The sequence below is a fragment of the Cercospora kikuchii genome (assembly GCF_019650295.1).
Source record: "Cercospora kikuchii DNA, contig_00002, whole genome shotgun sequence".
Lineage (NCBI taxonomy): Eukaryota > Fungi > Ascomycota > Dothideomycetes > Mycosphaerellales > Mycosphaerellaceae > Cercospora > Cercospora kikuchii.
Window position 1 is genome coordinate 2834578 of NW_025408583.1, and position 26079 is coordinate 2860656.

The 26079-nt window shown below is 54.2% G+C and overlaps 10 protein-coding genes across 11 annotated transcripts; 4 read left to right on the top strand and 6 right to left on the bottom strand.

Annotated features, from left to right (window-relative positions):
* Positions 1-393: 393 nt before the first annotated feature.
* On the bottom strand, positions 394-1422 carry CKM354_000334600 (uncharacterized protein; the record flags this gene model as incomplete). Its single annotated transcript, XM_044798539.1, has 1 exon — positions 394-1422. One exon carries the CDS (start codon positions 1420-1422, stop codon positions 394-396), a length of 1029 nt encoding a protein of 342 aa, XP_044654474.1.
* A 5948-nt stretch (positions 1423-7370) lies between these two features.
* Positions 7371-8231, bottom strand: CKM354_000334700 (uncharacterized protein; the record flags this gene model as incomplete). The annotated part of the gene is made up of 2 exons (XM_044798540.1): positions 7371-7791; positions 7843-8231. 2 exons carry the CDS (start codon positions 8229-8231, stop codon positions 7371-7373), a joined length of 810 nt encoding a protein of 269 aa, XP_044654475.1.
* A 695-nt stretch (positions 8232-8926) lies between these two features.
* On the bottom strand, positions 8927-11111 carry CKM354_000334800 (DNA topoisomerase 3; the record flags this gene model as incomplete). The annotated part of the gene is made up of 4 exons (XM_044798541.1): positions 8927-8962; positions 9015-9140; positions 9196-10974; positions 11022-11111. 4 exons carry the CDS (start codon positions 11109-11111, stop codon positions 8927-8929), a joined length of 2031 nt encoding a protein of 676 aa, XP_044654476.1.
* Positions 11112-11436: 325 nt separating this feature from the next.
* Positions 11437-12959, top strand: CKM354_000334900 (uncharacterized protein; the record flags this gene model as incomplete). Its single annotated transcript, XM_044798542.1, has 3 exons — positions 11437-11515; positions 11573-11667; positions 11715-12959. 3 exons carry the CDS (start codon positions 11437-11439, stop codon positions 12957-12959), a joined length of 1419 nt encoding a protein of 472 aa, XP_044654477.1.
* Positions 12960-13211: 252 nt separating this feature from the next.
* On the bottom strand, positions 13212-14992 carry CKM354_000335000 (uncharacterized protein; the record flags this gene model as incomplete). Of its 2 annotated transcripts, XM_044798543.1 has the most annotated exons (4): positions 13212-13294; positions 13465-13769; positions 13820-14785; positions 14841-14992. In XM_044798543.1, 4 exons carry the CDS (start codon positions 14990-14992, stop codon positions 13212-13214), a joined length of 1506 nt encoding a protein of 501 aa, XP_044654478.1. The 2 variants fall into 2 exon arrangements, with proteins under 2 accessions (XP_044654478.1, XP_044654479.1); XM_044798544.1 differs by lacking the exon at positions 13212-13294 and having other exon boundaries at positions 13451-13769.
* Positions 14993-15388: 396 nt separating this feature from the next.
* Positions 15389-15884, top strand: CKM354_000335100 (TRAPP subunit TRS23; the record flags this gene model as incomplete). Its single annotated transcript, XM_044798545.1, has 2 exons — positions 15389-15425; positions 15481-15884. The coding sequence occupies 2 exons, from the start codon at positions 15389-15391 to the stop codon at positions 15882-15884; spliced, it is 441 nt and encodes a 146-aa protein (XP_044654480.1).
* Positions 15885-16475: 591 nt separating this feature from the next.
* CKM354_000335200 (uncharacterized protein) lies at positions 16476-16803 on the bottom strand (the record flags this gene model as incomplete). Its single annotated transcript, XM_044798546.1, has 2 exons — positions 16476-16692; positions 16751-16803. 2 exons carry the CDS (start codon positions 16801-16803, stop codon positions 16476-16478), a joined length of 270 nt encoding a protein of 89 aa, XP_044654481.1.
* Positions 16804-17878: 1075 nt separating this feature from the next.
* Positions 17879-19066, bottom strand: CKM354_000335300 (uncharacterized protein; the record flags this gene model as incomplete). Its single annotated transcript, XM_044798547.1, has 1 exon — positions 17879-19066. One exon carries the CDS (start codon positions 19064-19066, stop codon positions 17879-17881), a length of 1188 nt encoding a protein of 395 aa, XP_044654482.1.
* Positions 19067-20031: 965 nt separating this feature from the next.
* On the top strand, positions 20032-21488 carry CKM354_000335400 (uncharacterized protein; the record flags this gene model as incomplete). Its single annotated transcript, XM_044798548.1, has 2 exons — positions 20032-20623; positions 20719-21488. The coding sequence occupies 2 exons, from the start codon at positions 20032-20034 to the stop codon at positions 21486-21488; spliced, it is 1362 nt and encodes a 453-aa protein (XP_044654483.1).
* A 784-nt stretch (positions 21489-22272) lies between these two features.
* CKM354_000335500 (uncharacterized protein) lies at positions 22273-25590 on the top strand (the record flags this gene model as incomplete). Its single annotated transcript, XM_044798549.1, has 1 exon — positions 22273-25590. One exon carries the CDS (start codon positions 22273-22275, stop codon positions 25588-25590), a length of 3318 nt encoding a protein of 1105 aa, XP_044654484.1.
* Between the last annotated feature and the right edge of the window lie 489 nt (positions 25591-26079).

Genomic DNA, 26079 nt, shown 5'->3' on the forward strand with positions numbered 1-26079 from the left:
GCTAGGAGCGACGGTCATTTCATGGCGTGCGATCCGAATTTCCCCAGGTCACCGTAGCAGCATTTTGAGATGTGGGAAACGTGTCGTGGCGTGTGATCTGGAACTTTGAACCAGACAAATCAACACCCCAAGGCGCGGTCGCGATGGCGAGCCGAGACTAGCGTGTTACAATGGTCCGTGCGTTTCACAGAGTTGAACAGGCATTGGCATCAGCATTGGCAGAAGTGTTCAGGTGAAGATGATCGATCAGCGCGGATGCGGAACCTCCTTTGGACTCTTCATGGCCAAGTGAGTGGCAGCCTAGTCCAGCACATTTGAAGACCAGAAATGGCTCTGTGCTCACACTTTGTGCTTTGCTTCAATACCCTCCACTACATCTACGTCGCTGGCGTATCACAGCCTCGCACTTGTTGAAACGTCGGCCACCTTGACGACAACCTTGCCATAGACCTTGCGATGATGAAGATCGCTTAATGCACGCCCCATCTCCTCCAGCCCATCGTAGTCGCCATACAGCAAGGCTTTGATGCGACCTGCCTCTAGCAGCCCAAGATACCCTTTCCATATTTCTTCCAGCATAGCGGGATATCTTCTGCCACTCTCTCCGAACCGATAGCCCATCACAGTGACCGACTTGAGCAGCAGCTTGTTCATCTTCACTTCTTCCATGACGCCGCCACGGGCCACGAACCCTATGATTACTATCCTGCCAAAGTAAGCAAGACTTCGTATCGCATCATTCACCATGCCAGTGTTGTCGAGGAAGACGTCCGCTCCTTTGCCTCCAGTGAACTCAAGTACTTTATCCAGCCAGCCATCCTCCATGACCAGCACCAGATCCACTCCCATATCCCGTCTCATATGCTCGGCCTTCTCGTGGTCGCCAGTGAGGGCAATAACCTTGGCTCCTACTGCCTTCGCAACCATGCAGCAGACGCTGCCTAAGCCACCACTTGCACCACTCACAATGACTGTCTCTCCCTTCCGCACCTTTGCCATGTTGACCACAGAAGCATAGCTCACGACTCCACTCGACATGGCCACGACCGTCTCATTGGACAAGCCATTCGGTGCCTTGCGTATAGCATCTTCCGTCACGCAAATGTACTCAGCGAAAGCACCAATTGTAGCTCCAAAAACGCGATCTCCCTTCTTCAATCCTCTCTTCGAATTGCCTCGAGCTGGCAACTTTTGCACCACGCCTGCAAAGTCATAGCCGAGCGTGAACGGCGGATGACACCAGCCTCGCTTGGTATTATTCTGATGTTTGCCTTGAGCGTGTAGGATATCGGCGTGTTGCGGGCTGCAGTGAGTGATCTGGATCAGGAACTGGTCATCTTTGGGAGTCGGTTGCGGGATATCGCTCGGTCGCAGTAATGCGATATCGCCCTCATGGAATTTTGGGATGTGGATGGCTTTCATCTTCTGAGTGTGGAATCACAGTAATGGCGGACACTTCCCTACCTCCGTCGCTGCAGCAGCGCTGCGGTGCCGTGTGCGGTTTACATTTTTGCGAGTCGTTGATGTTGACGGGCAGAGCAGTGACGACAGCCGAGGTAGTCTAAGTTCGCTATACCGACCTCCTAGCTCATCAAGAAGTCGCGACGGAGCTGACACGTTCTTTCTTGATGGATTATTGACGCGTCGTGCGTGTCGACTTCATCTCGAACAGATCATGCGAGAGAATTTGTTACATGTCATGTCAGCTTCAGTATTTCGGGCGTCAACCTGACATCGAAGTCTGCACTCGGGCCGGCTTGGCTATTGAAACGAACCCATAGTACGGCACCACGGCTGTCAGGCCATCGGAAGGCATTCCACTTCGCGGAAAGGTCAAATTCGAAACCTTCCACACTTCCAAATATGCCCCAGTGACCAGAATCGGCACACTGTGCGAGCGTTACGATCGCCACCGACTTCCGACGGCTGCACCCAGAGACCCGGTGCACGTCTTCTGGATGCCCAAGATGATGAGCGCCAACTACCACGGCAGCAAAGTCAGCCACAAGCGCCTCTTGACCCAGACCCGTGGCATGAAGGAGTCCATCGTGTGCAGCGGTCGCTCGTTTCAGATCCTCGCCAGGCTGTCGGACTCGATTCCGCGTGTCGTGCTGAAACCCGTCTTCACAACTGACGCCGAACACGTCCCGTCATATAGAACATCCATTTAAGCGCATGACATGCCGTGTGTTCGAGACTTGACTTATTAGCATTCTTCGTAGCCATCGAAGCGTTGCTTCCAGTTGCGCCGTCTCGAAATCGACTCGCGCACAAGTGATGCCACTACTCGCCAGCACCGCCAGGGTTCTGATCGCCGTCGCTGACACTGCGGCTGGATATGGATTCGACTTCTGCCGCTACACATTGTTCATCAAGGATGCCAAAATCGTCGCCTCACACCACAACCTAAAGAAGAGAAAGGTTTGAAATTGCTCGCTCGGCTCACATGTTGGGCGAGCGAATTATAGCCCCCAGCATTGGTTTCAGTAAGTCGATTGCTACTGGCATCGTGCAAGTCACGAACATTGTCCCTCCAATCAATGTGTCTGGGAGAACAACTTCACATTCACCCATACGGAATGCAAGGAGATGCACGATGTTGAATACGGATGAAGTGCGGCCTCCGCAGCGGCCTCATCTAGGTGTAGGCCATGACTGATTCCGGTGACTAGAAATGGCCTGATTCAAGCTTGGTCAACGCACCTGGTGCGCAAGAATAGCTTCGCAAGCCTCAACGCGGCGCTTCGCGAATTGGCAATACGAGAGCCACCCTTAAATGCAGGATTTCTGTTACCAGCCAACGTGATTTACGGACAGCGATGAAGGATTACTATTTTACGGGCGACTCACGAAGCTTCCGGCTTCAATATATACCCAGACGGCAGTGTTTCGGGCCGTGAGAATGCCGATAATGTATACGCTGTGCTCCGGTGCAGCATTTCCTGCGCTCACAGAATTGCGAAGTCTTCGTCGAGGTATCCCTGGCCGGATACGCTGGTTTGCTGGCCAGTGCGATGGCGTGTCCAACAAAGGACGCTCACGAGGAAGAGGGCATTGCGTGAGGCGGACTTGGAATCGACCCATGATCGATGAGCAGACGACAGCGGTAATGTATACTCCGAGCACCAGGAACATCGGGACAGAAGCTTAAACCCAACAAAGAATACAAGGGCTCTCATGATTAATGCCAGCAGTCAGCAATGCCGGGTTTGCCATTTGGTCGGTTTGTGTGAAGCGGCGTGATGTGTTGAGTAACAAGGGCGCCAGATGGTCCGGAAGCTGTACAGTATGATGACAGGCAGTCTGCCGTTGGGCGCATTGATTTGGCTCTGACTGATCGTGGGTGCAGCTTGCTGCTGATGATTATTGTGCTTCGTTTGTGTGTTCGTCGGCCGACTTCCGTGAGACCACGTGTTGGGATGCCCGCCGCGGCCTGCAGAATCCATGCAGAGAAGAATGCTGATCGAAGATCGCGAAAAACCTTGTGGCATGAAAAATGCTAGGCGTGTCCAGCGTGCGCTGATGAATACGTGTTTGTGGCCAGGATGGCTCGCCAGCGGTGGGTCGAACGGCACTTGGGGCTGTCAAGAAGGTTCGCTTCGAGAGCAATTCATCAATTCATCAAGCTGGCGGGTAGCGATGGGCGGCGAAACAGCGATGCATCAAGTTGCAGAATCAGAACTTGTTGCAAAAAGGATCGTAGACAATGTTTCGTTGCACGCGATCGCGGCCTGCCTCCTTCCTTTCCATGCCCAGAGAGCTTCCGTGTGCAGTCGCGCTCCGCTGGGCCTTCCACTTCGTGACTTGCCCTTGATTGCAGGTGCCTGCTCCAGCGAACCTACGTCTTGACTTCACCTCATCGCACGACACAAAACACCATCAAGCCACGCGACAAACGCAGACAAGCGTTTGAGGCTGCAACGACACATCGCTGGGGCGGAAGCGCATCCGGACAATCAATCTTGCAGCAGCTCCGATGCGAACACCTGCAGCTCGACTGGCAAACGGGAACGGTGACACCATCGGCGGCATGGGTGTAGGGGGAGCAAACCAGCGAACCCCGTCGACGGCACCCGGGCAGACAAGCGCAGCGGCGATAGGCTCCGCGAGCCTGGCTGACAAGGTGTCGAATGCGGTGCGGCAGCAACGGGAAGCAGGAGGACGGAGAGATGTGCGCGAGTGAAGCACATCAACAAGCTCGGCATGCATCGCTCTCGCGGCCAGACACGTCGCGTGTTTGGTGTTCGGCTGGTAAAATTGGACTCACAGACTGGCCCCGGCGTCCGGTGCGGCGCCTGTGATCTGCTGCGCAACCCAGTCATTCCCAGCGGGCCGGAGTTCCATCACAAGCAAGGTCGGCACTCCTTTCGCGGCAGCAGTCGTGCTGATGCGGCGACTCGTCGTGGCGCGGGCGGAAGTGCCCACACACCTAGGACACGACAGTTAGCGGCAGCAATCATCATCTGCACGGCGGCCACGGCACCGCCCATTGCATGAGGCAGTCAGGCAGAGTATCAAGCTTTGCGCTTCGCCCAGTCTCCCCGTTGCCGGAAGTCAGGCTGAGACTCCAGGCAGACGGTACGAGCTAGCATCTTCTAGGCACAAGTTCGGCCTATGCACTCCGCCGGGCGCTAGAAGCACAAGAAAGCTCGTAGCTCGTCGCGCCAGAAGGCGAACTAATACCGCAATATGGATGGCCCGTCGCGAGAGGACCAGGGCTCCATCATCAGCAGCAGCAGCGGCCGCGAAGAAGCAGAGATGCCGGCGCGTCTCATCAACACCACCGCCGCCAGTCATGCCATCGCCCACAACTCCAAAACTCCAGTCAGGCACGTTCCGCGGGTCGGGGAGCTCTATCATCTATGTCTGGCGAGACGCTGTCGGATGTCGACCCGCGGGCGGCAGACCAAGGATGAAGTGCCGCTGCTAGCACTAATGCAGGAACATGGACGTCCGTGCTGTGCGTGCAGCGGTCCCAGCGTCAGGGATGGAGCCTTAGAGGATCGACAGTGCTTCGCAGGGGAGTTCAACTTGTGTTTCGCGGAACAGCTTGCAAACAGCCCAAGGCTGTGAAGGCAGGCACCGTGCACGTCATGGAACGATGAAGGACAATCTCACACTCCCTTTTTCCAAACTCGCCTTCTGCTCCCCGGCACCACGTTCCTTGTCGCTCTTCTGTTTGCGAGCACTATTTGACCTCGCTGCCGCTCGTTGGCCTATTTTCTTTTTTTTTCTCCGTCCACCCACTAGCTTCCTCTGCCACCTAGAGCGCCCGCGTACAGTAGCACACTGCCGACCGCAAATCGTTCCGCCAGCATTCCAGCCGCCTGTCCTGGGTCACCCGCAGAGTCACTTGCGAACCATCCTGCTACCAACGGGCAAGCCCTCTGTACAACGATCCACCATCAATCCACTCCCTTGCGAGCAATTGTAAGTCCCTTGTGCCACACCGCATTCCGCCTTCTGGCCCGTATAAGTACTGACCTGCGCGCCTGTTCGCAGCTCACACACACCGTCTCCATGATTCTCAGGACCAATTCGGAAGACTTCAACATGGGCCGCGGCGCATACGATACGACAGGGTAAGCAGGCACTCGCTATGTGCAGTGATCCTTGGCCGATTCAGGGCGGTGACTGACCATCACTGCAGCACACCCAAGCCGAAGCCAACGCCGCCGCCGAAGTCGCGACGATAATGCCCTCATGGGCGCCGTCCTTGATATGCACCGCTCAACGAAACACTCCGTACACGACGATGCGACGTGCGAGAAAAGCGAGTCGCAGCTGTACAAACTTTCTTTCGAAACACGACAGCTGTGTTGCAGAATCCAAGCTTCCGAATTTACGTTGCAGCTAGCCTGCACACATGGAGCTTGGTGGACCCACTCGACAAACCACGCCCTTCGCGACCAAACCGCCTTTAACGATCACTACTACCACTACTACTTGACATTTCGAGCATAATACCCACTTGAGCGTTCGCTGTATTACCTGAACAACACTTTTTTCGGTCCTCCACCTCACGCACACACCCGCCCACCAATACAACGCCACGATCCTCGCTGCGACTCTGGACCATCGACGCGGACAGGCATAATACTTCTAAAGCCCACTTCTTCGCGCGACCGACACTATCTTCACGGACCTTGGGACACTTTTCTTTATTACACGGCGTTGGTTAGACGGGTATGGGTGGCGACACTATGAGCTTAGCGGATCTTGTTGAGACTAGAGGGCAGAGCGGAGCAATCCGCCATGGGAAACAAAAGAATTGTATACTATATATTTGCATTGGGACAACCGGCGTTGGTGGCTGTCTGATTTGAGACGCTGTTACCGCGGATGAGGGTACTGGGCAGAGGGGTTGTGGTGGCAGACGGCAATTCAGTTACGCTGTCTGATGTACCACTAGGCTCGGCTTCAGCCTGCGCTCACTTTTTTCATATTTTGGCTGGCTGGAATGGGCTATACCAGTCATGAGTCGGAATCGATATGGTTTCATGGCATAGCGAGAGAGTAAAATTTCCTTGTAATTAACTGATACCCACCGTTTGCTACTTCGGTAGCAATGTAACAAAAGAGACAATTTCATCATTCAAAATCTCGTTTCCCGTTGGGCATAAGATGCAATCAGAACCGTTTCCCAGATCTTGTCGCACTAGTGCATCGCATCACACGAGGGCTTTTGTCGCCAACCAGGAAAGCAGTAACCTTTTTTCGAACGTCGCACAGAAATATCTTGGAAGCCGCACAAAGAAAATATTATCGCCCACTGTGCTCGATGATGTAGACGTGCAGGATGCACCGATCCCTGCCGCCCCCTGTCTACAGTTCCTTCCTTCTAGGCAAGTCCCAGCAGAGGCATTTCCGCAATGACCACTGCGCGTCGAGAGACACCGCACTCAACACAACACAAACCGTCAAGCCACTCGGGTGCAGAATGCACAACACATGACAGCTGCCAAAGCGGATGCAGACCCACACTCTGCGTCTCTTGGGTTCCTCTGGAGATGCACCTACACCGCCTCGGTCGTAGCGCCTCAGGACGGAAGGGACGACCTGGCTCTTGGGACTTGTCTTCTCTCCCCTGGTCATGACGGACTCATGTGCGACAACCTGTCTCTTCATCGAGGTCTGCTCGTATGTCCCAACGTCGTACATGTCACTACGAACATCTGCCTGGTGACAGCCGCTGTACCTCCGTCCACAACCAACAAGGTTCCCGATCTATAGAGGATGCAACATCCGCCACCCTCCGCAGCCCCAATTGACCCATTTGCCATGCCATGCAAAGGACGGTTCCACTGCTAGACGACCAGGTTCCATTTGGGGCTCCACTTGCCGCCATTTAAGACTCTGCATCGCCACCGCTACTGCTGTTCGAACACGAGAGACACGGTGCCACCATCGATCTTGCGGTGTACCGCATCGATCGCTTTGGGGCCTTGTAAGACCAATGATAAGGCGAGATCATTGTGCTCACCATGGCTGCCGTCTCCGCGCTTCTGGATCCTTATTGTCGGATTCTTGGCATTGGGCACTCGGTGTACAACATCAACCTCGTACCTTGTCTCGTTTTTGGCAGCTTCCTGATCCAGAAGGGCAGCGGTGGCGTTCGATAGACGCGCAAGGGAGGCGTCTGATGCGACCTCGACTAGGACTCCCGCCATGCCTACGACGCCGGAAGGATGACTATGTTCTGGGGCGGGAACCCTTCGGTTTCGTGGCGTGACATCGTGACAGAAGAATGGAACGCTGCCTCGCGATGTACCTTCGGGGAACGTCACGCGCCTGGCAAGTATGTCAGCGTGTCATGCAATGGCGTTTTGAGAGGTATGATACCATTTCAGTTCTTGCCCATCAGGTTTGATGCGACCGCCATCCTTTGGTGCATCGTAAGAAATGCCGGTATCCGTCTTGCCCAATCGATCAATGATACCGGAAAGCTCTCCAAAGTCCGAGTCTGCAGTCGTGAGGGCATAGTCAACAACTCCGTAGGGCTTGTCCCACCAGTGGCCTTCTCTATGCTTGGGGTCATCCTCAATGAAGGCGATCAATTCAAGGTAAGTTCCGTCCTGGAATAGTACTAGCCGGTTCTCTGTCTTACCATCGGCGTGTCGACCTCCTTCGCTAATGACGAAGTTGTCTGTCAGCCAACTTGGAGGGTTGAGTATGTCTTGGTACGGAAGGAGGAGGACCACATGATCGAGCTGTGCGTGCAATCGTGTCATCTTGACTGCGACACAAATCGACGTTGTATTGGTGGCAGTCCCAATTCAAGCTATCCAGATTGTGTTGCGGCAAGCCAATGGCGATTCTTGTCGTACAGAAAGGATGCAGTGACAAAGCTCAGCAATGTTCTGAAGCGTATTGTGTCCAGCTTGGGAGGAGTCATGGACGCGGGCTTGGTTCCGAAAGCCGACAGGCGGTTTGTTCAAGGATAGCTTCTAGCACGCCATATGTGGATTCTCAATGTTGATTTCAGTCCCGATCTCGCATGTGAACAGGCGCGGACCAAACAGACTACATGCCGCAATTGAAGACCTACTTGCATCTTGAATTATCGTTGTCTGCATCGCCAGAAGTCACAATGCTACTTTCTCTTCAGCCTTGGCGGTCCTCTCCATTCACGATACTCGATACTGATCCCTTCATCTGCACACAAGCACTGCGAGATCATGTCTGTCGAAGTGAATGGTAATTTTGATTGCGCGGCGGTTTCAGTAAGGCAGGCGTGCATAATCATCCCTCCGGATCCAGCAAGTGTCCACTTGCAAGATTGATCAGCTAGACGAGCTGTTGTATGGGCATGATCGCGCGGAGATGATCGAAGCGGTGTTTTGCACGGCCAGATCGATGTTGCTGCGTGCATGCTTGCAATCGCCAGACATGTGCATACGTGAGTAGGTAAATATCGCGCAGATGTTCATCCTGGTTGGCCTTGAACGTACTTGCGCACAGACTGGAGAGAATCATCAGTGTTGCTCTCCCATCGTGGAATGATAAACACTTACCGCTTGAAGAAGGTGCATTCCATGCTTTGTACGGACGTATGTGGCTCGATACTGTTCGATCATCTCCTGGACCATGGCTTGCTTCGTGATGCGATTCTCGCAGATATCCTTCATCTTCACCTCCATCTAGAGTTTGACCGATTAGTGCCTTCTCGTCAAGAAATTGTGACCCGCGACATACCTGCTTGCGCAGAAAGGGTTTCGCCATGCTGATCTCATGGCCCATACTCTCGTACCCCTCGATAAGCGCAACCCCAAGCGTTGTCGGTATGAATTCTTCCACTCCGGTCGTGCTTCCTCTAGGACGGTTGTTGGCTCCACCGCGTCCACCTCTTCCGCGGCCTCTACCACGTCCTCGGCCGCCCCCTCGTTGAGCTTGTGCGGGACCATCTACCTCTTCCTCACTTTCGTCTCCGGCATTCTGGCGCGCCTGCCCGGCTCTCGGTCTTGTCTGCACATACTCTCGCTCCTGTATTTTGGCGATGTGCTCGGCCATTGTTGCATCGGTGCCAATGCCATTAGTGTCCATCAAAGCTATCAGCTCTGGCTCTGTGAGGTATCCGGGTGGCGAAGTCTGTCCTTCATGCATCAAGGCAGATGTCGGCACGAAAGACTCTCCTTGTTGAAAGTCAGGCAGCACTTGACTGCTGGTCCATTTGTCATAGGGATACACATCCAGGTAGTTGCGCTGCAGTACCGTCAAGCCAGAGGCGTGGAAGGTCTCAGGACCATAAACAATGCTCACTTCGGTCTTGCTACCCTTTGCATCATCACTACAGCACGCCAAGAATCGCCTGGTGACAAACTCGTAGACTCGCTGCGACTCGTCATCGAGAGCACTTGCGGCGACGAAGTTGACAGGATGGATGGGTGGGTGGGCTTTGTCATTGTGACGACCATCGCGAGGCCATCGGAAGCCTCCATTGAGCAGTCCTTGCGCGTAGTTTGCCCAGCGAGATTGGTTCTGAGCCTGCTTCTGCACCAGCTGCCTAAGGTCCATGTTTTTGTCGAATTGATCCGTCTCCGTGCGCGGGTAACTGATGAAGCCCTTTTGATAAAGACTCTCTGCAACACTCATAACACGCTGGCCGTTCATGCGGAGGAATCTACTGCCGCATTTCTGCAATTCAACAGTCGTAAGTGGCAAGGGCCTCCATTTCGAGGTCGGTTTGGTCTGCACTCTCGACACCACTGCCTCTCGTGCATTCAGACAGTTTTCGTAGAGAATCGTCGTGACCATGCGGTCGAACAAATGTGTTCGAGCCCAGCGGAAGTTGACTTCCTGATCGTCTTTTCGATGCATAACCTTGATTGCCCAGAAGGTCTCGGGCACGAAATTGCGCACGCGCATGTATCGTTCAACCACAAAGCCGAGCGTGGGAAACTGGCAGCTGCCGTAACTGATTACCTTTCCGCGTTCGTCTGCCCACGGCATCATCGGTTTCAGGTCGATTGTCAGTCTACGAGTGAAGCATGCTCCGATTCGTAAGTCGAGCTCCTGCCGTGCATACACAGCATTGGCTTGCGCTTCATCAATAGTGATCGGGTTTCGCGCCGCATTTAGCACATGCGTTCGCTCGATGTTCGAGAAGCGTGCACGAACGACTCTACCTGCAGTACGAAATCGTTGGTTGGTCTCCTGCGCACATTTCATGATCTCGGTGCCGATGTGCTCGCCCTCTCGATCACAGTCCGTCCAGATGTACAGGTAGTGGGCATGACGAGCCTTGACTCCGATATTGCGTGCCACCGCCTTCATTTTGTCGGCGACAGAAATCTCAATCGGAGCATCAAACAGAGCAGAAGGGTCTTGCGAGTGCCAGCTTTTGTACTGAGCCCCAAAGTCGGCCTCCATGAGATGACCTAGCACCGAAGTCATGGTGACTTCGCAAGGACCCCATCCTGGGAAATTGAACGAAAATTCGTAATTTTTCACATATTGATTACCGGTGATAGGGTGCTGTACTTGTCAGGTCATGTAGCAGTGTAATCTCTGAATGTGCTTACGGTCTGGAAATGACCCCCGCCGAGGTGTCCTGCCACCGCCTTCGCAATTGAAGGCTTCTCAGCCACACACAGCACTCTCGTCACGACCATATTGCCTGAGAACAGGTGTCGTCTGTGAATGTCGGGGTCTCATATTCTCCTCTCGATGTTCTGTGCGTTGAGCGGTGCAGGCAGAAAGTTCGTGATAGCAAGACGCGTCCTGTGGTCGCGTTTTGATTCACTTCATCAAAAGATGCGTCAATTTTTGATTCAGCCCCTCGCGTGGAAACTGCGGCCTTGCACGGTGTCATGAGCTTGTCATTGAGGCCCACTCTGTGCAACAACATCAATCTATATATTTTCGTGCTAATGTCGACCAAAACCGCTCACATGTCGCTGAGCATTCCAAAGCCGCGAGGCTCCTTCTCGCGCTATCATGGCTTCCATCTCCGGCGCTGGATCAGATGAAGAATACACCGGAGAGACAGGTCTCTCAAATTTCACCAGAACAATAGGTATGTGCAAGCAAGCCATGTTAAGGAGAAGCGTGAAAACTGAGCGGCATCTATCAGGCTTCATTGGACTGGCCGCAGCGGTGCCATGGACATTGTCCTGCATGACACTTAAACATAGAGCGAGCATCCGAATTTGTACGGCGACTGCTGCTGTAAGTATCGCAACATCCCCAAAACTGCTCTGCTCACTCATGATCAGACCTGCGGCGTCCTAGGGTCATTGACCAATGGTACATCCTCGTCCCACAGCCGGAATTACCAAGCGGCTGTCAAGAATACGTCGAGCGAGCACCAGCCAAATCGCGAAACCCAAAGATATCCTGGCCTCAGGGGTGGAGTGATCTTCGGTGCACTGGCCAGCATTCTGATGCTCAGGAGGCTGCCTGCTAGAGCGCGGATCTATCGACGTACTCTCGTAGCTTCCACATGTGGCGTAGCTGCCGCATACACTGCTTACAGAACTACTGAGGCAAGGAATGTCATGAACCTAGCGGGAGTTCTCAAGCCTGGGCCAGGACTGGAAAGCACGTCCTTTGCCGAATTATCAGCAACCATCAAGGAAATTTTATCAATGGCTGTGGAAGATCCTATGCTTCACCCTGCTGATGGTACTATGGCGGCGTCTCGAGGACCACTTGTGGACCAAGGCAGCAGCTCTACTTCTGACTCTGGCTCTGGCTCGTCCGGTCGAGGCTCTTCTCTTGATGGTGCTCCCCAAGCTCAAGGAGGCCGGGAAGAGGGTGGTCCACTGACTGCAAGCAAGCCTCCATTCAACATCGGTGTTCGAATGAGCGCTTCGACCAATTACCAATGGACCTCTGAGAATCCTATCGCGGATCTTGAGAGGAGTCTGAAGCGGCTCACCGAGAATCGCAAAAAGTTGGCCCGAGAAGCCGAGTTTCTCTGGTCGTGGCTCTCGGTCAAGGAGCTCGAATACTACAATCACTACTACAAACTTGCAGATTGCCCTGAGAAGCGAAGCAAACGATACTATCTTCACACTCTATCCCAGATACACTTTGTTCTCTGGCAGAAAGCCACAGCCACGGACTGGCGAATTGCTGACACAAAGAAGCACATGTCCCGTTTACGATCGTTGGACGCCAATGGTAACATGACCTGGTGCATTGAGCAATCCGCAGAAGCCGCTGTCAGCCGGCCGGAGCAGGCAATGTGGCACTTCCGAGACTGCGAACAGGACTTGGCGAAGAAACAGGCGCATCTTCAGCAACTCAGGAGGAACATGGCTGAAATGTTGTTGGGGTTCGATGAGGCGGCGCAGAACGAGCAAATATATGATCCAGAGAAGAAAAAGATGGTCTCCCAGAAGGACATGTTCGTGAAGGTTCGGGACTCGCTGGAGCGCGAGGTCAACCGAGTTGACGAAAGTCAGCAAGTCGTCAGACAACTCATTATTGATGCTAAGAGACGCGGCCCAGAATAAAAGCCCCATTGAAACGCAAGCCCTTTCGCATAGTGGCAGTCCCACCACGCATCAGAGCTCCTCTCCATCGATAATGAAACATGGCACAAGTGAAGACAACTGAGAAAATGTGCACAAAAGACACAATACTCGGAGCGCCCGGGCTTCCAGGCACCTGGAGGACGCCATAACTCCTCGCTAATATATCACTCCCCGGGTATCATACAAATTCTTGACTTTTTCGTAACGCATAATGTCCTTCGGTCTCGCTCTTCATGTAGCTTTCAGTCGTTGCAGCACGGTTGACAGGATCCACGTGTCTGTCCCTCGAGCCTTGCGGGGATCCAGCTCGAGACCTGCGGAGCCACCAGTCAGCCGCTGGTTGGCCTGCAGATGGGGGTAGCAGGGAGGCGTCGAGCAGTCTGCAGTGGCAACGAGCGTATCTCGATAATTCCAGCATGACGAGCACTGTGCCTGCGCATGGACCAGAAACAAGCTTCACGAAAGGAGCATCACATGAACTCACTGCTCTCCTGTGCGCTGCGTCGCAATTTGCGGTTGTAGATCTTGCGCTTGTCCTCTTTCCCCCATCTCAAATCAAAACTTTCCGGATTCACCATTGCCCGCGGGTCGAAGCTGGAGTCCTTGTCCTCAATGGCAGCTACTATGCCTTCCAGGTGGGAGCCTATCTCGTCTTCCCGTGATGCAAAATAGCAGAGGTGGCCATTCTTCGAGACGCGATGATGGAAGATGGGGGTTGTGATCTTGACTCGTGGCTGAGTGATGGGGAAGTCGGGAGGGATGAAAAGATCCATGTTGAAAATGCCACCACTGTAAAGAATAAGTCAGCGGTCGTCACCAGTGATCTCTTGCGCACTTACTCAAGGTTAGTCATCGGCTCGCCGAACAGTGTCAAATGCCACACAAATGGATTCTTAGCATTCGACAGGCTGATCTCCATGTGCGAACCGGCATAAGAACCTCTGTTCCACTTGTCTTCGAGCTGTTTGAATTGAAAAGCGAGCTGAGTTGCCAGCTGTGTTGCATCAATCACTTGCTGGGCGCCTTGTTGCTCCCAAGACCGAGCTTCCTCATCCAATCTGGCCAGAATATTCTCCATGCGCACTCTGAGATTCTTGTAGGCAAAATGTCCCTCCATACTGTTCGGCGGATACTCGAACTCCATTCGCTTGAACGCAGTGCCATCTCGTTGGACCTCACTGAACGTATCGATAGCCCGTGTGTATGTATCGTAGTACCACAAGAATCGGCGCTTGATCAAGTCGGCAAAAGGATCCCACTGCCCCTGTTCCAGTGCGTTGTATGTCGCCTCCGCATCGTACTCATGTACCGATGCAGGTGTGGAAGTTCCATTCGTGCCACTGGCCAGCGGGGACTTGGGCGATTCGGGGGGCTCCTCCGCGGGGCTGACTTTGATCTTCTTGAGGGCGGGCTCCGTCTTGTCGGGCGGAATCTGCAGCAGACCTTCCAGTCGTTGACACACTGATATCCGTAGCGTCTCATGCCGGATCTTGGCAATGTATGCGGTGGGGTTAGGCTCCTCTTTCTTGTTGGTCTCGTAGCCCGGCTCATTCTCGTACGGGTTGCCAGACATCAGACTTTGAATACTGATCAAGACGCTCTCTAGGCCCTGTGCACTGCTCCACTCCTCGCCTGGCTGGCCACGCCATGTGCCCAAGATAGATAGACAGACCTTCCCTTCAGCGTAGATGTTGGGGTTGAAGCGAGTGCGGCCGTTGTTGGTGGTTATGCAGCGGACGTGCGGCGACTTGATCGGATAGTCCTTAGAGAACTTCATGTCAAACTCGAAAAAGCCAAACTCGTACCTGCAGTGGACGATCAGCCGCGTGCAGGCGCCGCCTGCATGACAAGGCTACTCACGGTGTCTCAGGCGGTCCGACAATGAGGGCTCTCACGTTGCGAACGTCGCTGTCGCGACAAGCCACCGCGATGGACAGGTCCGTCCCCTTCTGTGCCATCGCGATTTCTCGCGTGATCCGCGCAATAGCGCCGTTGGTATTCGAGTTCGACATGGCTGCGGTGGGTAGATCGGCGGGGCGGAGAGGGTGATGTCGGTGAGTAGGCAGCTCACTTGAGACACGGGGCGGAAAGGCGGCGGCTCATGGCCATCCGACGGGGCCAGAGACTACTGGACACCGAGAGGTCGTGGTGCTGGTCGATCGTTGGCTCTGGAAGATCAAAAGAAGAAGTGGAAGATGTGCGGTGCCAGCAAGAGGTGCACCGCCGCTAGTTACGCTTCAAGCGCCAAGCCAACAGGCAAGCTCGGCCCCTGCAGCCGGACTTCAACTTTACGTCCGAGTGAACAGCAGCACAGTCGGAGGCGACAAGTATTGGTACTACCAGCGGACGAGCACCATTGCTGGAAGTCCGCTCTTACACTCGAGTTCTGCTGTCATCACGAAATCACGATGGTTGTCTTCGCACTTCTGATCATCAACAAAGCTGGTATTCGAACACCCTCTCCAGCGCTCTCTTGCTTTCCGGCTGATATGGTACACAGGTGGCCTCGTCTACAATCGCACCTTTGCTCCCGGGCTGCAGAAATTGGATTCCAATGACTATCTCATCTTGGCTGGCACCTTCCACGGCATACACGCCATTTCCCGTAGCATAAATCCGGCGCCGCCGGTTCAGCCTATCCCTGGCAACAGGAGACCGCCCACCACCGGAATTGAGAGCCTGGAAAGCAGCCACTTTCGTCTAACGTGCTTTCAAAGCGCTACTGGGGTCAAGTTTCTGCTCTTTACCAGCCCTGAGCAGCCCAACACAGATCTCGTGGTGCGGAGGTGTTACGAGATCTACGGCGACTTTGTCATGAAAAACCCCTTCTACAGCATGGAGATGCCCATACGCGTGGAGAAGTTCGACAGAGCCTTAGGCAGTTACTTGGTCAGACCTGCTTAAGACGTCTCGCCATACGCCAGTGACCACACCGTTCGAATGCGCGCAGCATCACCACAACCCATCATGCCATCAATCCGTCGAGGCAGTGATTCGTCACACTGCTGCCGGTACATTGCATATCTACAGACAACGCGGACCTGACCGATGCGAGCACAGCAGCCACAATCTGTGGCCGCGGTCCACCCGTAGGGCTGAGTTCGATCACATGCCAAGACATAAGGCTGACCAGGGTTGTCGGAGGGGACTTGTGCCAATTGTCATAACGCAGACTCGCCTAGGAGTGAAGAATGATATCTAGAGTGTGCAGAGTGCACAGTGCGCCCGAAGTTCATATCTCCCCAAACCGAGACCAATCGAATGTTCATATGCCCGTCATGTGTCCCGAATCAGAGGCACATGACATCCTCAGGATCGCACTGTGTCCCATGATAGCTTCGTTGCCGCGCGCTCCAATTCCTCAGAACTCCAAGCCCCAGTGGTATCCTATGAAATGCAATCAAAATGTTTCGGTCTCCCCATCTAACAGCACTCTAAGCAGCATTCACCTGTAATATGTTAGACTTTTGATCAGCCGTATTGTGCATGTTGGTATCACCCACAGCAGTCGGCGCAGCACTCGCATGCTTCGCAGCACATGAAACAACAACAGAAAGTTGCGAGGAACGTGGCCAGACATCCTTTCTCCTTGCCAGACCCCTTCTGCTCTGGTTGTTGTGGAGGGTAGCCTTGCTGGTACTGCATTGGTGGTGGAGGGCCACCATACTGAGGTTGACCACCGTACTGTGGCTGACCGTACTGAGGCTGGCCGCTATTGAAAACGTCAGTGTCGCATCCCCGCACAACGCCGGCGTGCCTGTTCTGCGTACTATGATTGTGGCGGGTATTGTGGCTGTTGGTTGTAGTAGCCCTGGTTCGACATGGTGAAGGCTCTGTGAAGTCAATGCCCGTCAGCTGGAAAGTCGTGAATGCGAACAGCAAGACTGATTCGGGTTGGACGTCGCAAGGGTGTCAAGTTCGCGGAAGCTGGACAGGAAGAACGCTCGTACCTGTTGCGGGTCGAGACTGGTGGATCAGGTTGTTTGTACAGGGTCTAGATCGGCGGCAGGAGATGAGATGAGCTTGTGGAGGTACGAGACGTGGAAACTTGACAGCTGGAAGGAAGCGCTGTGGCTAGTGAAATCAGTGGATAAGAAAGGTGAAGAGAGAGCGACCAACGCGCGCGTGAACAGCAGGTCAGCAGCGCTGGAGCTCGAGCTCTTATTTTAAAGACTGACACGCGGCCGGCGCGGTCGTGGCTGTGAGCTCCTGCAGCTTCTCTGCCGAATCACGAGGCTTGATTCTAGACTGTGGGCCAGGATCTCGTTATTCGCGCAAGTCGCCGTAAACCGCTGAGCCACCGTCCGGAAATCAAGCATGCACTCGGCTCTGCTAGTCCTGGACCAGCTGGTGCTCGTCGTCACCGACAGGCGCACAGGCTCAATTTCGCTGTCAGCCAGGATGCCGCTCCGCTGTTCCGATGACATTCGAATACTGGGGCCAGGTTTAAGCAAAAGAGAGATGTGGCTGGCGAGCTTGGCCTCTGGGCCAAAAGGCTTGTTACCTTGCTCGTAAACACGGCCAATCACCACTGTGCAATGCGAGTGCCTTCGCCGTGCCCACCGATAGCGAGCCCGCATTACCTCATCGTTGTCCCTGCTGAATCGAGTCGGGACTGCTCGTGGCGCGTAGCATCAACGCAGGTCGTGAGCACAGTACAATCAACACAACCATTCTTAGCTGATCGTATGATACACTGGCACTGCCTCAGCCACATTGTTTGGTACACAGGATGAGCCCTGCTTTCTTGATCATTTTCTATACATGCTTGACAAGAGTTCCCTGTCCCAAGGCTGAATAACGCCAACAATGTTTCTCCAACGCTTCAATGCTAATGCAAAGACCTTCTGAACTATGCTGCATCTTGCCCAATCCTCCATACGCCAAACGATCATCCGTCACTCATCACGGTCAAGTAAGCCGAGGACGTCCAGCTCTCTCTGGACAGTATTCACGAATTCCTCTCGATCCATGCCCGACGCCTTGGCCAATCGAAATAAGCTCTTGATATCCGTACTGATATGCTGCTTTACAGCGAGCTGCGCGTGGTCATTCGCAGTGCTCATTTCTGCTGCCTTCTCTTCCAGACGGTCAATACTAGAGTGTGAGGACGCTGGCGAGATCGGTCGTGGCATCGACAGCTGCTCGTGGGTCTTTTGTTCGGGGCTCCGCTCGTTCGCACTCGCTATGGCGGAGTCTTTCGCACCCCAAGCATCATGTGGCTGCAAGGACGTTCGATACTCTGCCGAGTCCGCTCGTGCGGGTGCGGTCGCGCTAGCCAGTGCGTGTCCGTTTAATGAGCTCTGGCCCACTTCACCAATATCTTCATCAGGATCATGCGAATCCATTGCAGGCTGCACCTCTTCCCCATATCTGGCATAGTATTCATCCTCTTCTCTATCTGCAAGCTGATGTAAGCGCCCAGAGGCGAAAGGAGCCGGAGAGCGCTTCGCAGGGGTCCTCGCCGGTGTCTCCCCTGGAGTCCTATCATATGCCGCCCAATAGTCATCGTTGGAATCGTCCACATCACTGCCATTGACCCCCTCTGCAGTATTGGCGCCTACTGTTGCCGGTGCAGTGTATCCTGTTCCAGCTGCTTCGTTTGCTTCGGCCGCTGTATCAAACCACTCTGTACCGTCGTTCACGTCGCTCAGAGTACGCAGCTCCGTAAGCCGCCAACCTGCACCAGAAGACCCGTGTTCATCATTTTCACACCACACATATATCGGCAGCAAGCCAAACTGTTCCACTTCGAGCCGGACCTGCAGAGTCTCCTGATCTAGCCGGCGATACTTCACAGCGCTGACATCTTCCAACTCGAGCTCTCCTGATACGGGGTGTGGCTCCAAATTTATTTGTCCCACAGCTTGTGGAAGTTTTGCCCCGCGCGCTACATCCCACGAGAGTAGGGGAAGCCAGCCGTCAGTCCTGCTTTGCGAGAGGAAGTTGACACGCTGTCGAAGTATGGGAGCGAGCAGAGGCAATAGTGCGGGCGGCGGCTGAGGCGAGACTGTTGAGGTAGCAAGGCATGCCAGAAGGGGAGGTAGAAGCTCGCGAGGTTCCGGAGCAAATGGCGGACTCGCCATTGTTGCGCTTCGTCGTCCCCAAGGTTTCACTCGTGAGGTGGGAGTAGTTACGGAGGCGCAATAATTCGAGGTGGGGTGCTGGAAGTTCGACGTGGTAGGTTTCAGGTGGGAGGTGCTAAAGCTGCGTGGTAGCGCAATGCACGACAGAGGCAGCTGCTGGGAGAAAGGAAAACAGTCTTGTACTTAGCTGAGGTTGCAGCCGGATAATGGTGGACCAGCGCGCATGAATGGATGTGGCCTTACTACGGCTATGTCCTGCTGGGACGGCGAGATGAAGTAGAGAGCGCACATGGCCTTCCAAGATTCCCTTGGTCCGAAGCAGAGGTGATTTGCCGGCGCAGCACCCAGCACATGGCACTTGGCGCCGTCACGTCGCGTCTGCCCGCGCCGAACCACCAACGTCGACCTGCTCATCAGCGACAACAACACTACAGCGCATCTGCCCACCACGAGCTCACTTCACTGCCGAAGCATGGCGTCGGCGTCAATGTCGCTCATCGGATGACCTTGGATCAGTCTTATCTGCGCGGTTCGAGAGCGGTAGCCCGCCGTACAAGTTTGTTTCAGCCAAGTCCTTTGGAGCATCGTCGAATGGCTGTGCACACTCGACCTCACTTTCTCAGACGCCTAGTCGCGTGTCTGCTCTCCGGTCTTTGATGGAACAGTCTACCCACAACAATATGTCTTCCAGACATCATGCGGCCACATTCAGGCCATTCACGCGCCCAAGCCGTTGTGCCGGCTTGTATCACCGCGACAATAGTCCATAGTCCTATTGTCTTGAAGGCTTCACTCTCTGCTCTTTGCTCTTGCCATTTCTTCTGCTTCTTCCACTTCTTTCTGAATCTACTCACGGAGTTTTAGGCGCTGTTCAATTCAATTCGTCGTGCAGGCACGACACCGTTCAGCTCGAGGCTTTTCAATCTGCTTTCCCAACTCGATCCCAAGACTTTCGCGGCTTCAAGATGTGGAGGCGCTTCGGACAGTGCATTGCACTCGCAACGCTTGGGCTCAGCGTCTCGTCGGTGGTGGCGATACCTTCGCAGCTAAGCAGTCAACCTTCGCAGCCAAGCAGTCATCAGTCTGGCGGAGAGGAGCACATCGTCGTCATCGACAAGAGCAAACTAGTCCCTGCAAAGGTCGAGGAAATCTTGCGTCAACTGGATCTGAACACAACACATCCCGATGTCCGGCATGTCTTCAATAACAGCTACTTCCAAGGCTTCTCTGCCTCCATGAAGTCTCACTGTCTTGACCTGTTGGCCAATATGACCGAAGTAGCCATGGTAGAAAAGGCGACAACGGTCTCCCGCGGCAATGTTTACAGCACACGCCCAAATGCCCCGTGGGGCTTGCAACGAATCTCTACGGCGTCGGCCCTGAAGGGCAGCGAATCTTCCTTGGATTACACGTACAATTTCGCCGACGATTCGCTCGGCAACGGTGTTGATATTTACATACTGGACACTGGTCTCTACGCACAGCACAATGTCTTTGATGGACGCGCAAATATGCTATGGTCATTCGATGGAGACATGCGAGACAACGACGGCCACGGTAAGTCAACTTATCTCCCTCTGGTGGCGGCATGAAGATGCGAATGCCAGAAACACCGTGCTAAGTACATGCACTGACTCATGCCCTCATTCTAGGCACGCATGTCTCTGGCACGGCCGCGGGTTCAATTCTCGGAGTGGCTTCGAAAGCTCAACTCTATGGTGTCAAGGCTCTCGACTCCAACGGTCTTGGCTCGTCGTCCGATGTCATCGCGGGCATAGACTATGTTATCAGACGTCACGAGGAGCAGCTTCGATCTGGCAAGGACTACACAGGTTCGGTCATATCGATGTCCCTGGCGACGTCAGAGCCTGTGCAAGCCATCGATACTGCAGTCTCTGCTGCACTCGGGGCTGGCATTCATGTATGTGTCGCAGCTGGCAACAATGGTGAAGATGCTTGCCAATCGTCACCCGCTTCCTCTGGAGGATCGAAAGGTTCAGCGATCACCGTCGGCGCGATTGATATGGACAACCAGCGAGCCTCCTTCTCGAATCACGGCTCTTGTGTAGACCTGTACGCGCCTGGAGTTAACATAATCTCAAGCTGGATCGGCAAGCCGAACATGGTCAACTCGCTATCAGGGACTTCAATGGCGACTCCGCACGTTACAGGTATCATTGCTTATGCCATGAAGAACAAGACTTTGGCAGCGAGTCCGAGCCTGATGAAGAAATGGCTCCGAATGACAGCATTGCCGCTCGAGGATGGCACACTGTCGGCAAACAATGGTATTCACGCCAGTGAGAAATCCCGTAGGGCGATGAACGCGCCGATCAACAGGGCTCGCATCGGGCAGAGAAATGTATGGGCGTCCTCGACAACCAAAGTTCCCATTGCTGGCGTAGTTCAGCTCCGAAAGTAGAAGATTAGCCGTAGCATCTTGCAGATTTAGCACTGCATTATGTACCCCAAAAAGAACACCACATCGAATGTAACTCCTTCATGATATCACCCAGTTGCAACCCGACGTATGAGAGCTGCCGGCAGTATGCTAACGTGGGTCTCCTGCATTGGTATCATGAAGAAGGCAAGCCACCCGGACGCGCTAGAGACGCGCGGTCAGGTTACTAGAGAAACTGTAGCTGTGCTTGGCGCGAGGTACTTCGGAGCCCAAAGCCTACAGTAGGTATCTCAAATCGTTCACCGTGTGTGCGGGTCGTACACGCACCCGGGGCTCCGTGGCTACAGTGACTCCTTCCGACATGGTTAGACATCGCTCTTGAATAGCTGAAAAGACTCTGGTGCATGGCGGCCTCAACTTGAGTTGATGAACAGATCACAAATCTTGTAGAGCAGACTTCAGCCGCATGGGAGGGGATCTGCACAGACCCGTTTCAGTCTGACGCCAACCCCAATGGTGCCTGCCCCCGGAACACAGCCGCGTGCCGCGTGCCGTTAGAACTATCGCGTCGAGTCGAGCATGCCTGCCGTGTCTGCCTTCTTCTTCTCGCCCTTCTGGTGCGCTGACTCCGTTCATCACCTTCCTCACTGTCCGTTCAGAAGGGTCGCATCATCTGATGGTCTGAGCGCCATGGCTGCCTAAAGCCTCTAGCCTCCGTTTCCTTCGCCCATCATCACCACCACCTTCACCACCACCGCCGTCACGAACGCCGTCACGAACGCCGTCCTCGCCGACCGCATCCCTCATGCGGGTGCCCGTACGCAATATGGACACCTCTCCCCGGCCGGACACGCCAGATCATAGCATGGACAATGAGGACTACGATGATGGACAGTCCACGCAGTTGACGCAGGAAATGCTGGATCCAAGGCGGCTGGGACTCAATCATTCGGGACTTCACGCAGAAGACGTCGCAGATGTCATCTGCATTCTGCACCCCTCTACGCCGGCAGCCTACAAGTTGACGCAAGAATACTCGAGGAAGAGCCCTCACTTCTGCCTTCAGTATCGCGACCTGCCTGCCAATCCCCCCGATCTCGACGAGGACATGACTTTTATTCTCGACGAAGAGGAGGCCGCAAGGCAGGGTCAAGCCCCGCTAGATTTGGCCTTTCGCTTCTCAGACAGGACGAAACAGCCCCATTTGGGTCTCACCTTCGGGCGTAATCCTCAGTCTTGCGACATAGCCATCACGAGAGACAGTAATCGCCGGATCAGCAATACCCATTTCTGCATCCACTTGAATGAAACTGGCGTACTGATGATCAAGGACCTGAGTACCAATGGGACCATGGTTGATGACACTCTTCTTAAGGCGAGGACTAATCATCACCCTCATAGTCGCATGCTCACGCAAGGCTCCGTCATCCAGGTCCTTTCGCCCTCGCATGGAGAAATTATCAAATTCATCGTCCGATTTCCCTCCCGCGACCCGCACTACCCAGCCTACGAGAATGCCATGCAGAACTATCTGATTCGACAGGCAGAAATTGTACGCCAGTGGCGGATCTCGAAAGGCCTCCCCGTAGGCCCTCCGGATTTCACTCCTCGCCGACACACAACTTTCACCGCGTTGATGCCAAACAACCAGTATGGCATGAGATGGAGCGGCGGCGAGAAGTACAACGTTGTAGGTCATATTGGCAAAGGGGCGTTTGCCAGCGTGTACCAATTGGCTACCAAGCTTGATGGCCACCTGTATGCCGCCAAAGAGTTGGAGAAGCGACGCTTCATGAGAAATGGCGTCCTGGACACTAAGCTGGACAACGAGATGAGAATCATGCAGTCCATCAGCCACGACAGCGTGGTCGCATACCATGATTTCAAAGAAGTCGACGACTACCTCTACATCATCATGGAATATGTGCCGTGCGGCGACTTGCAACAGTACATTGGTCGGCACGGGCCTGTGCCGGAAGGTATGGCCAAGCAAATGGCTCATCAAGTATTGGACGCGCTGGATTATCTCCATAAGAAGAACATAACCCACCGCGACATCAAGCCGGACAACATCCTCCTCAAGTCCACAGACTCTAACAATTTCATCGTGAAATTATCCGACTTCGGTCTGTCCAAGGCGATTAACACAAGCGACACTTTTCTCAAGACCTTTTGTGGCACTTTGCTGTATTGTGCACCAGAAGTCTTTCCGCACTATGACTCCCATCCGCTCCCGCGAGGCGTCAAGCGTTCTCGTGAGCCCCGGGCCAATCGCAAATTTCACAGCTACAGCCACGCGGTTGACATATGGTCTTTCGGCGCGGTACTGTGGTACACGCTATGCCACAAACCACCGTTCGAAGGCATTGCCGACGCCACTGGGCGTGGTATGTTTGACAACATTATGCACACCCCATTGGACACAAGCGAACTCGACAAGCATGGCATTTCGGACGCTGCAATCGATTTACTCGTATCGATGCTTGATACGGATCCTCTCACCAGATTCTCTGCCGAAGACTGTCTCCGTCACGCCTGGTTCGGTCTGGATGAGCCACCCCAGCGACCATACGAAATAGCACTGCACGACATTCAGGAGGAGGACCAAGACGCGGTATCTGGTGCCCAGGAGGATGTTGCATCTCTCAGCTTGGACGAGCGAGCCACTGCTGCTGCTGCGCGTGGCCAACGCCAGGAAGAAGTAAGCCTCAACGAATCCGATCTGGACTTCTTCGATCCTCGACAATCAAAGAGGATGAAGACATTGGAGCACGACGATCAAGAGCACGAGCATGATGATCTGTTTGATTCCAGCCCAGACTTGCTGGGCTCCATCCCAATTGCTAATGCCGAAGGACAAGCACACGCTCAAGCATTGCAGGCAGCTGCTCCTGCGAACAGGCCGCCCAAGCTATTTGGAGAGATCAGCCAGTCAGATATGCGCCAGCAGGCACTTGGCAGACAGCGAACGGAGACTGAGCAGCTTGGGACCAGCTCAACTGAGTCACAGGTGGAGGTGCCTTCCAGCCAGAGTGAGGGAGCGATACACAGTGGCGCACACAATGGCAGTTTGCTGGGCACAGAAGTAATGGTGCGTGAGATGGACATTGAGTCGCCATTCTTGCCGAGCTCGTTTGATGTAAGTCAGGACGGCAGTGCACACTCCAGGCCATGCACACCTCTGGGTACGGACAATGGTAGCGCCAGGCATACTCCACAAGACTGGCCGCAGCAGGCTTGCGACGAAACACCCAGACAGCCAGTCTTCACACGCCGTTTTGCTGTTCCAGTATCAGCCTCCTGCTTCTACGATCCTGCGGACCCCTCAACACATAATGCCGAATACGCCTCCCGCGTGAGCGGGCACGACTTTGTCAACGAGCCAGACTACTATCCGAAAGAACGAATAGTCTTTCCGTCCAGTCGTGCCAGTAACAGGCGGCCAAGTGAATCACACAGCGTTCCAACACCGTCCATTGCTCCCGAACCGGAAGTGCGCCCTCTAGACAATCTTCCGATTGCGGTGAGTAATCCTCGCTCTATCGAGGCCTTGACCATTCCGCATTGTGTTACCACTCAGAAAGGAGATCCAGTGGGCAGGCTCGTATCGACGCCGGACTCGTTCGCCGACATCACTGTGGACCTCAAACAGCGGAAGAACACCTTCGGTCGCGACAAATACTGCACAACTTCTTACGAGGACAAAATGGATACGAGAGTGGGAAAGCAGGCCTTCACGATATTCTTGCATGCTACAGGCATCGAGAACATTCCGGAGGGCGAAGAACACCTCGATAGCTTGCCTGGTGCGTATGTTGGCATTCTCACGCATAGCAGCAACGGTGTGACTATTAACGGCCAGAGGTTGAACAAGGCGGAGCGCCCTGGCAGGCAAACGTACGGCAAACTGCACCATGGCGACGTTGTCGAAGTATGGCCACGCATCAAAGATCAGAAGGGACTGGCGTTCGTGGCCGAGATTTTTCAAGGAGAAGGCAAGATTCCTCGACCCGCCCATGCACCAGCGTTCGAGATCGAGATGGAGTCGTCTTACTCGGCCTACTCCTACGAGGTGGATTACGCGACTGAAAAGTCTCCGTATAACCAAAGCGCGACGGCGTAGTATAGCAGCATGTTTTGGAAGATTCGGAGGTGGAAGGGGGATCAAGTCACAATCGCTGGGATGAGCCGCATCGCAGTCAGCAACAGTGTCAATGCACAATTGTTTCGGCCACAGCGCGCAAGCTAGATCGTTACTCTTGGGCGCTTCCACGAGCATGCAACGATGTATCATAGTCAGAACCACGCTCATCCTTCATCCTCTGCAAATGTCGTGGACCCCACATGTAGGCACGTTGGGTCGCATTCCCATGTCGCCGCTGATGTCACCGCCCAGCCCTCACAATCCACATGCGAAGGCTTGTATGCGCACAAGCAGATGGAATGTAGCTTGGCTCGCACATAAGCAGCGCCAATGCTGAAGCCCAGATCACCTCCATCACTTATGATATTTGACGGCAAGACTCTCGCAGCAGGCCTGGCCTGGAGAATGACGCTGTAAAGTGTAGTGCTGCATCACGGGCGAAGTGTGTTGCCTCAGGGTACGCGTGCA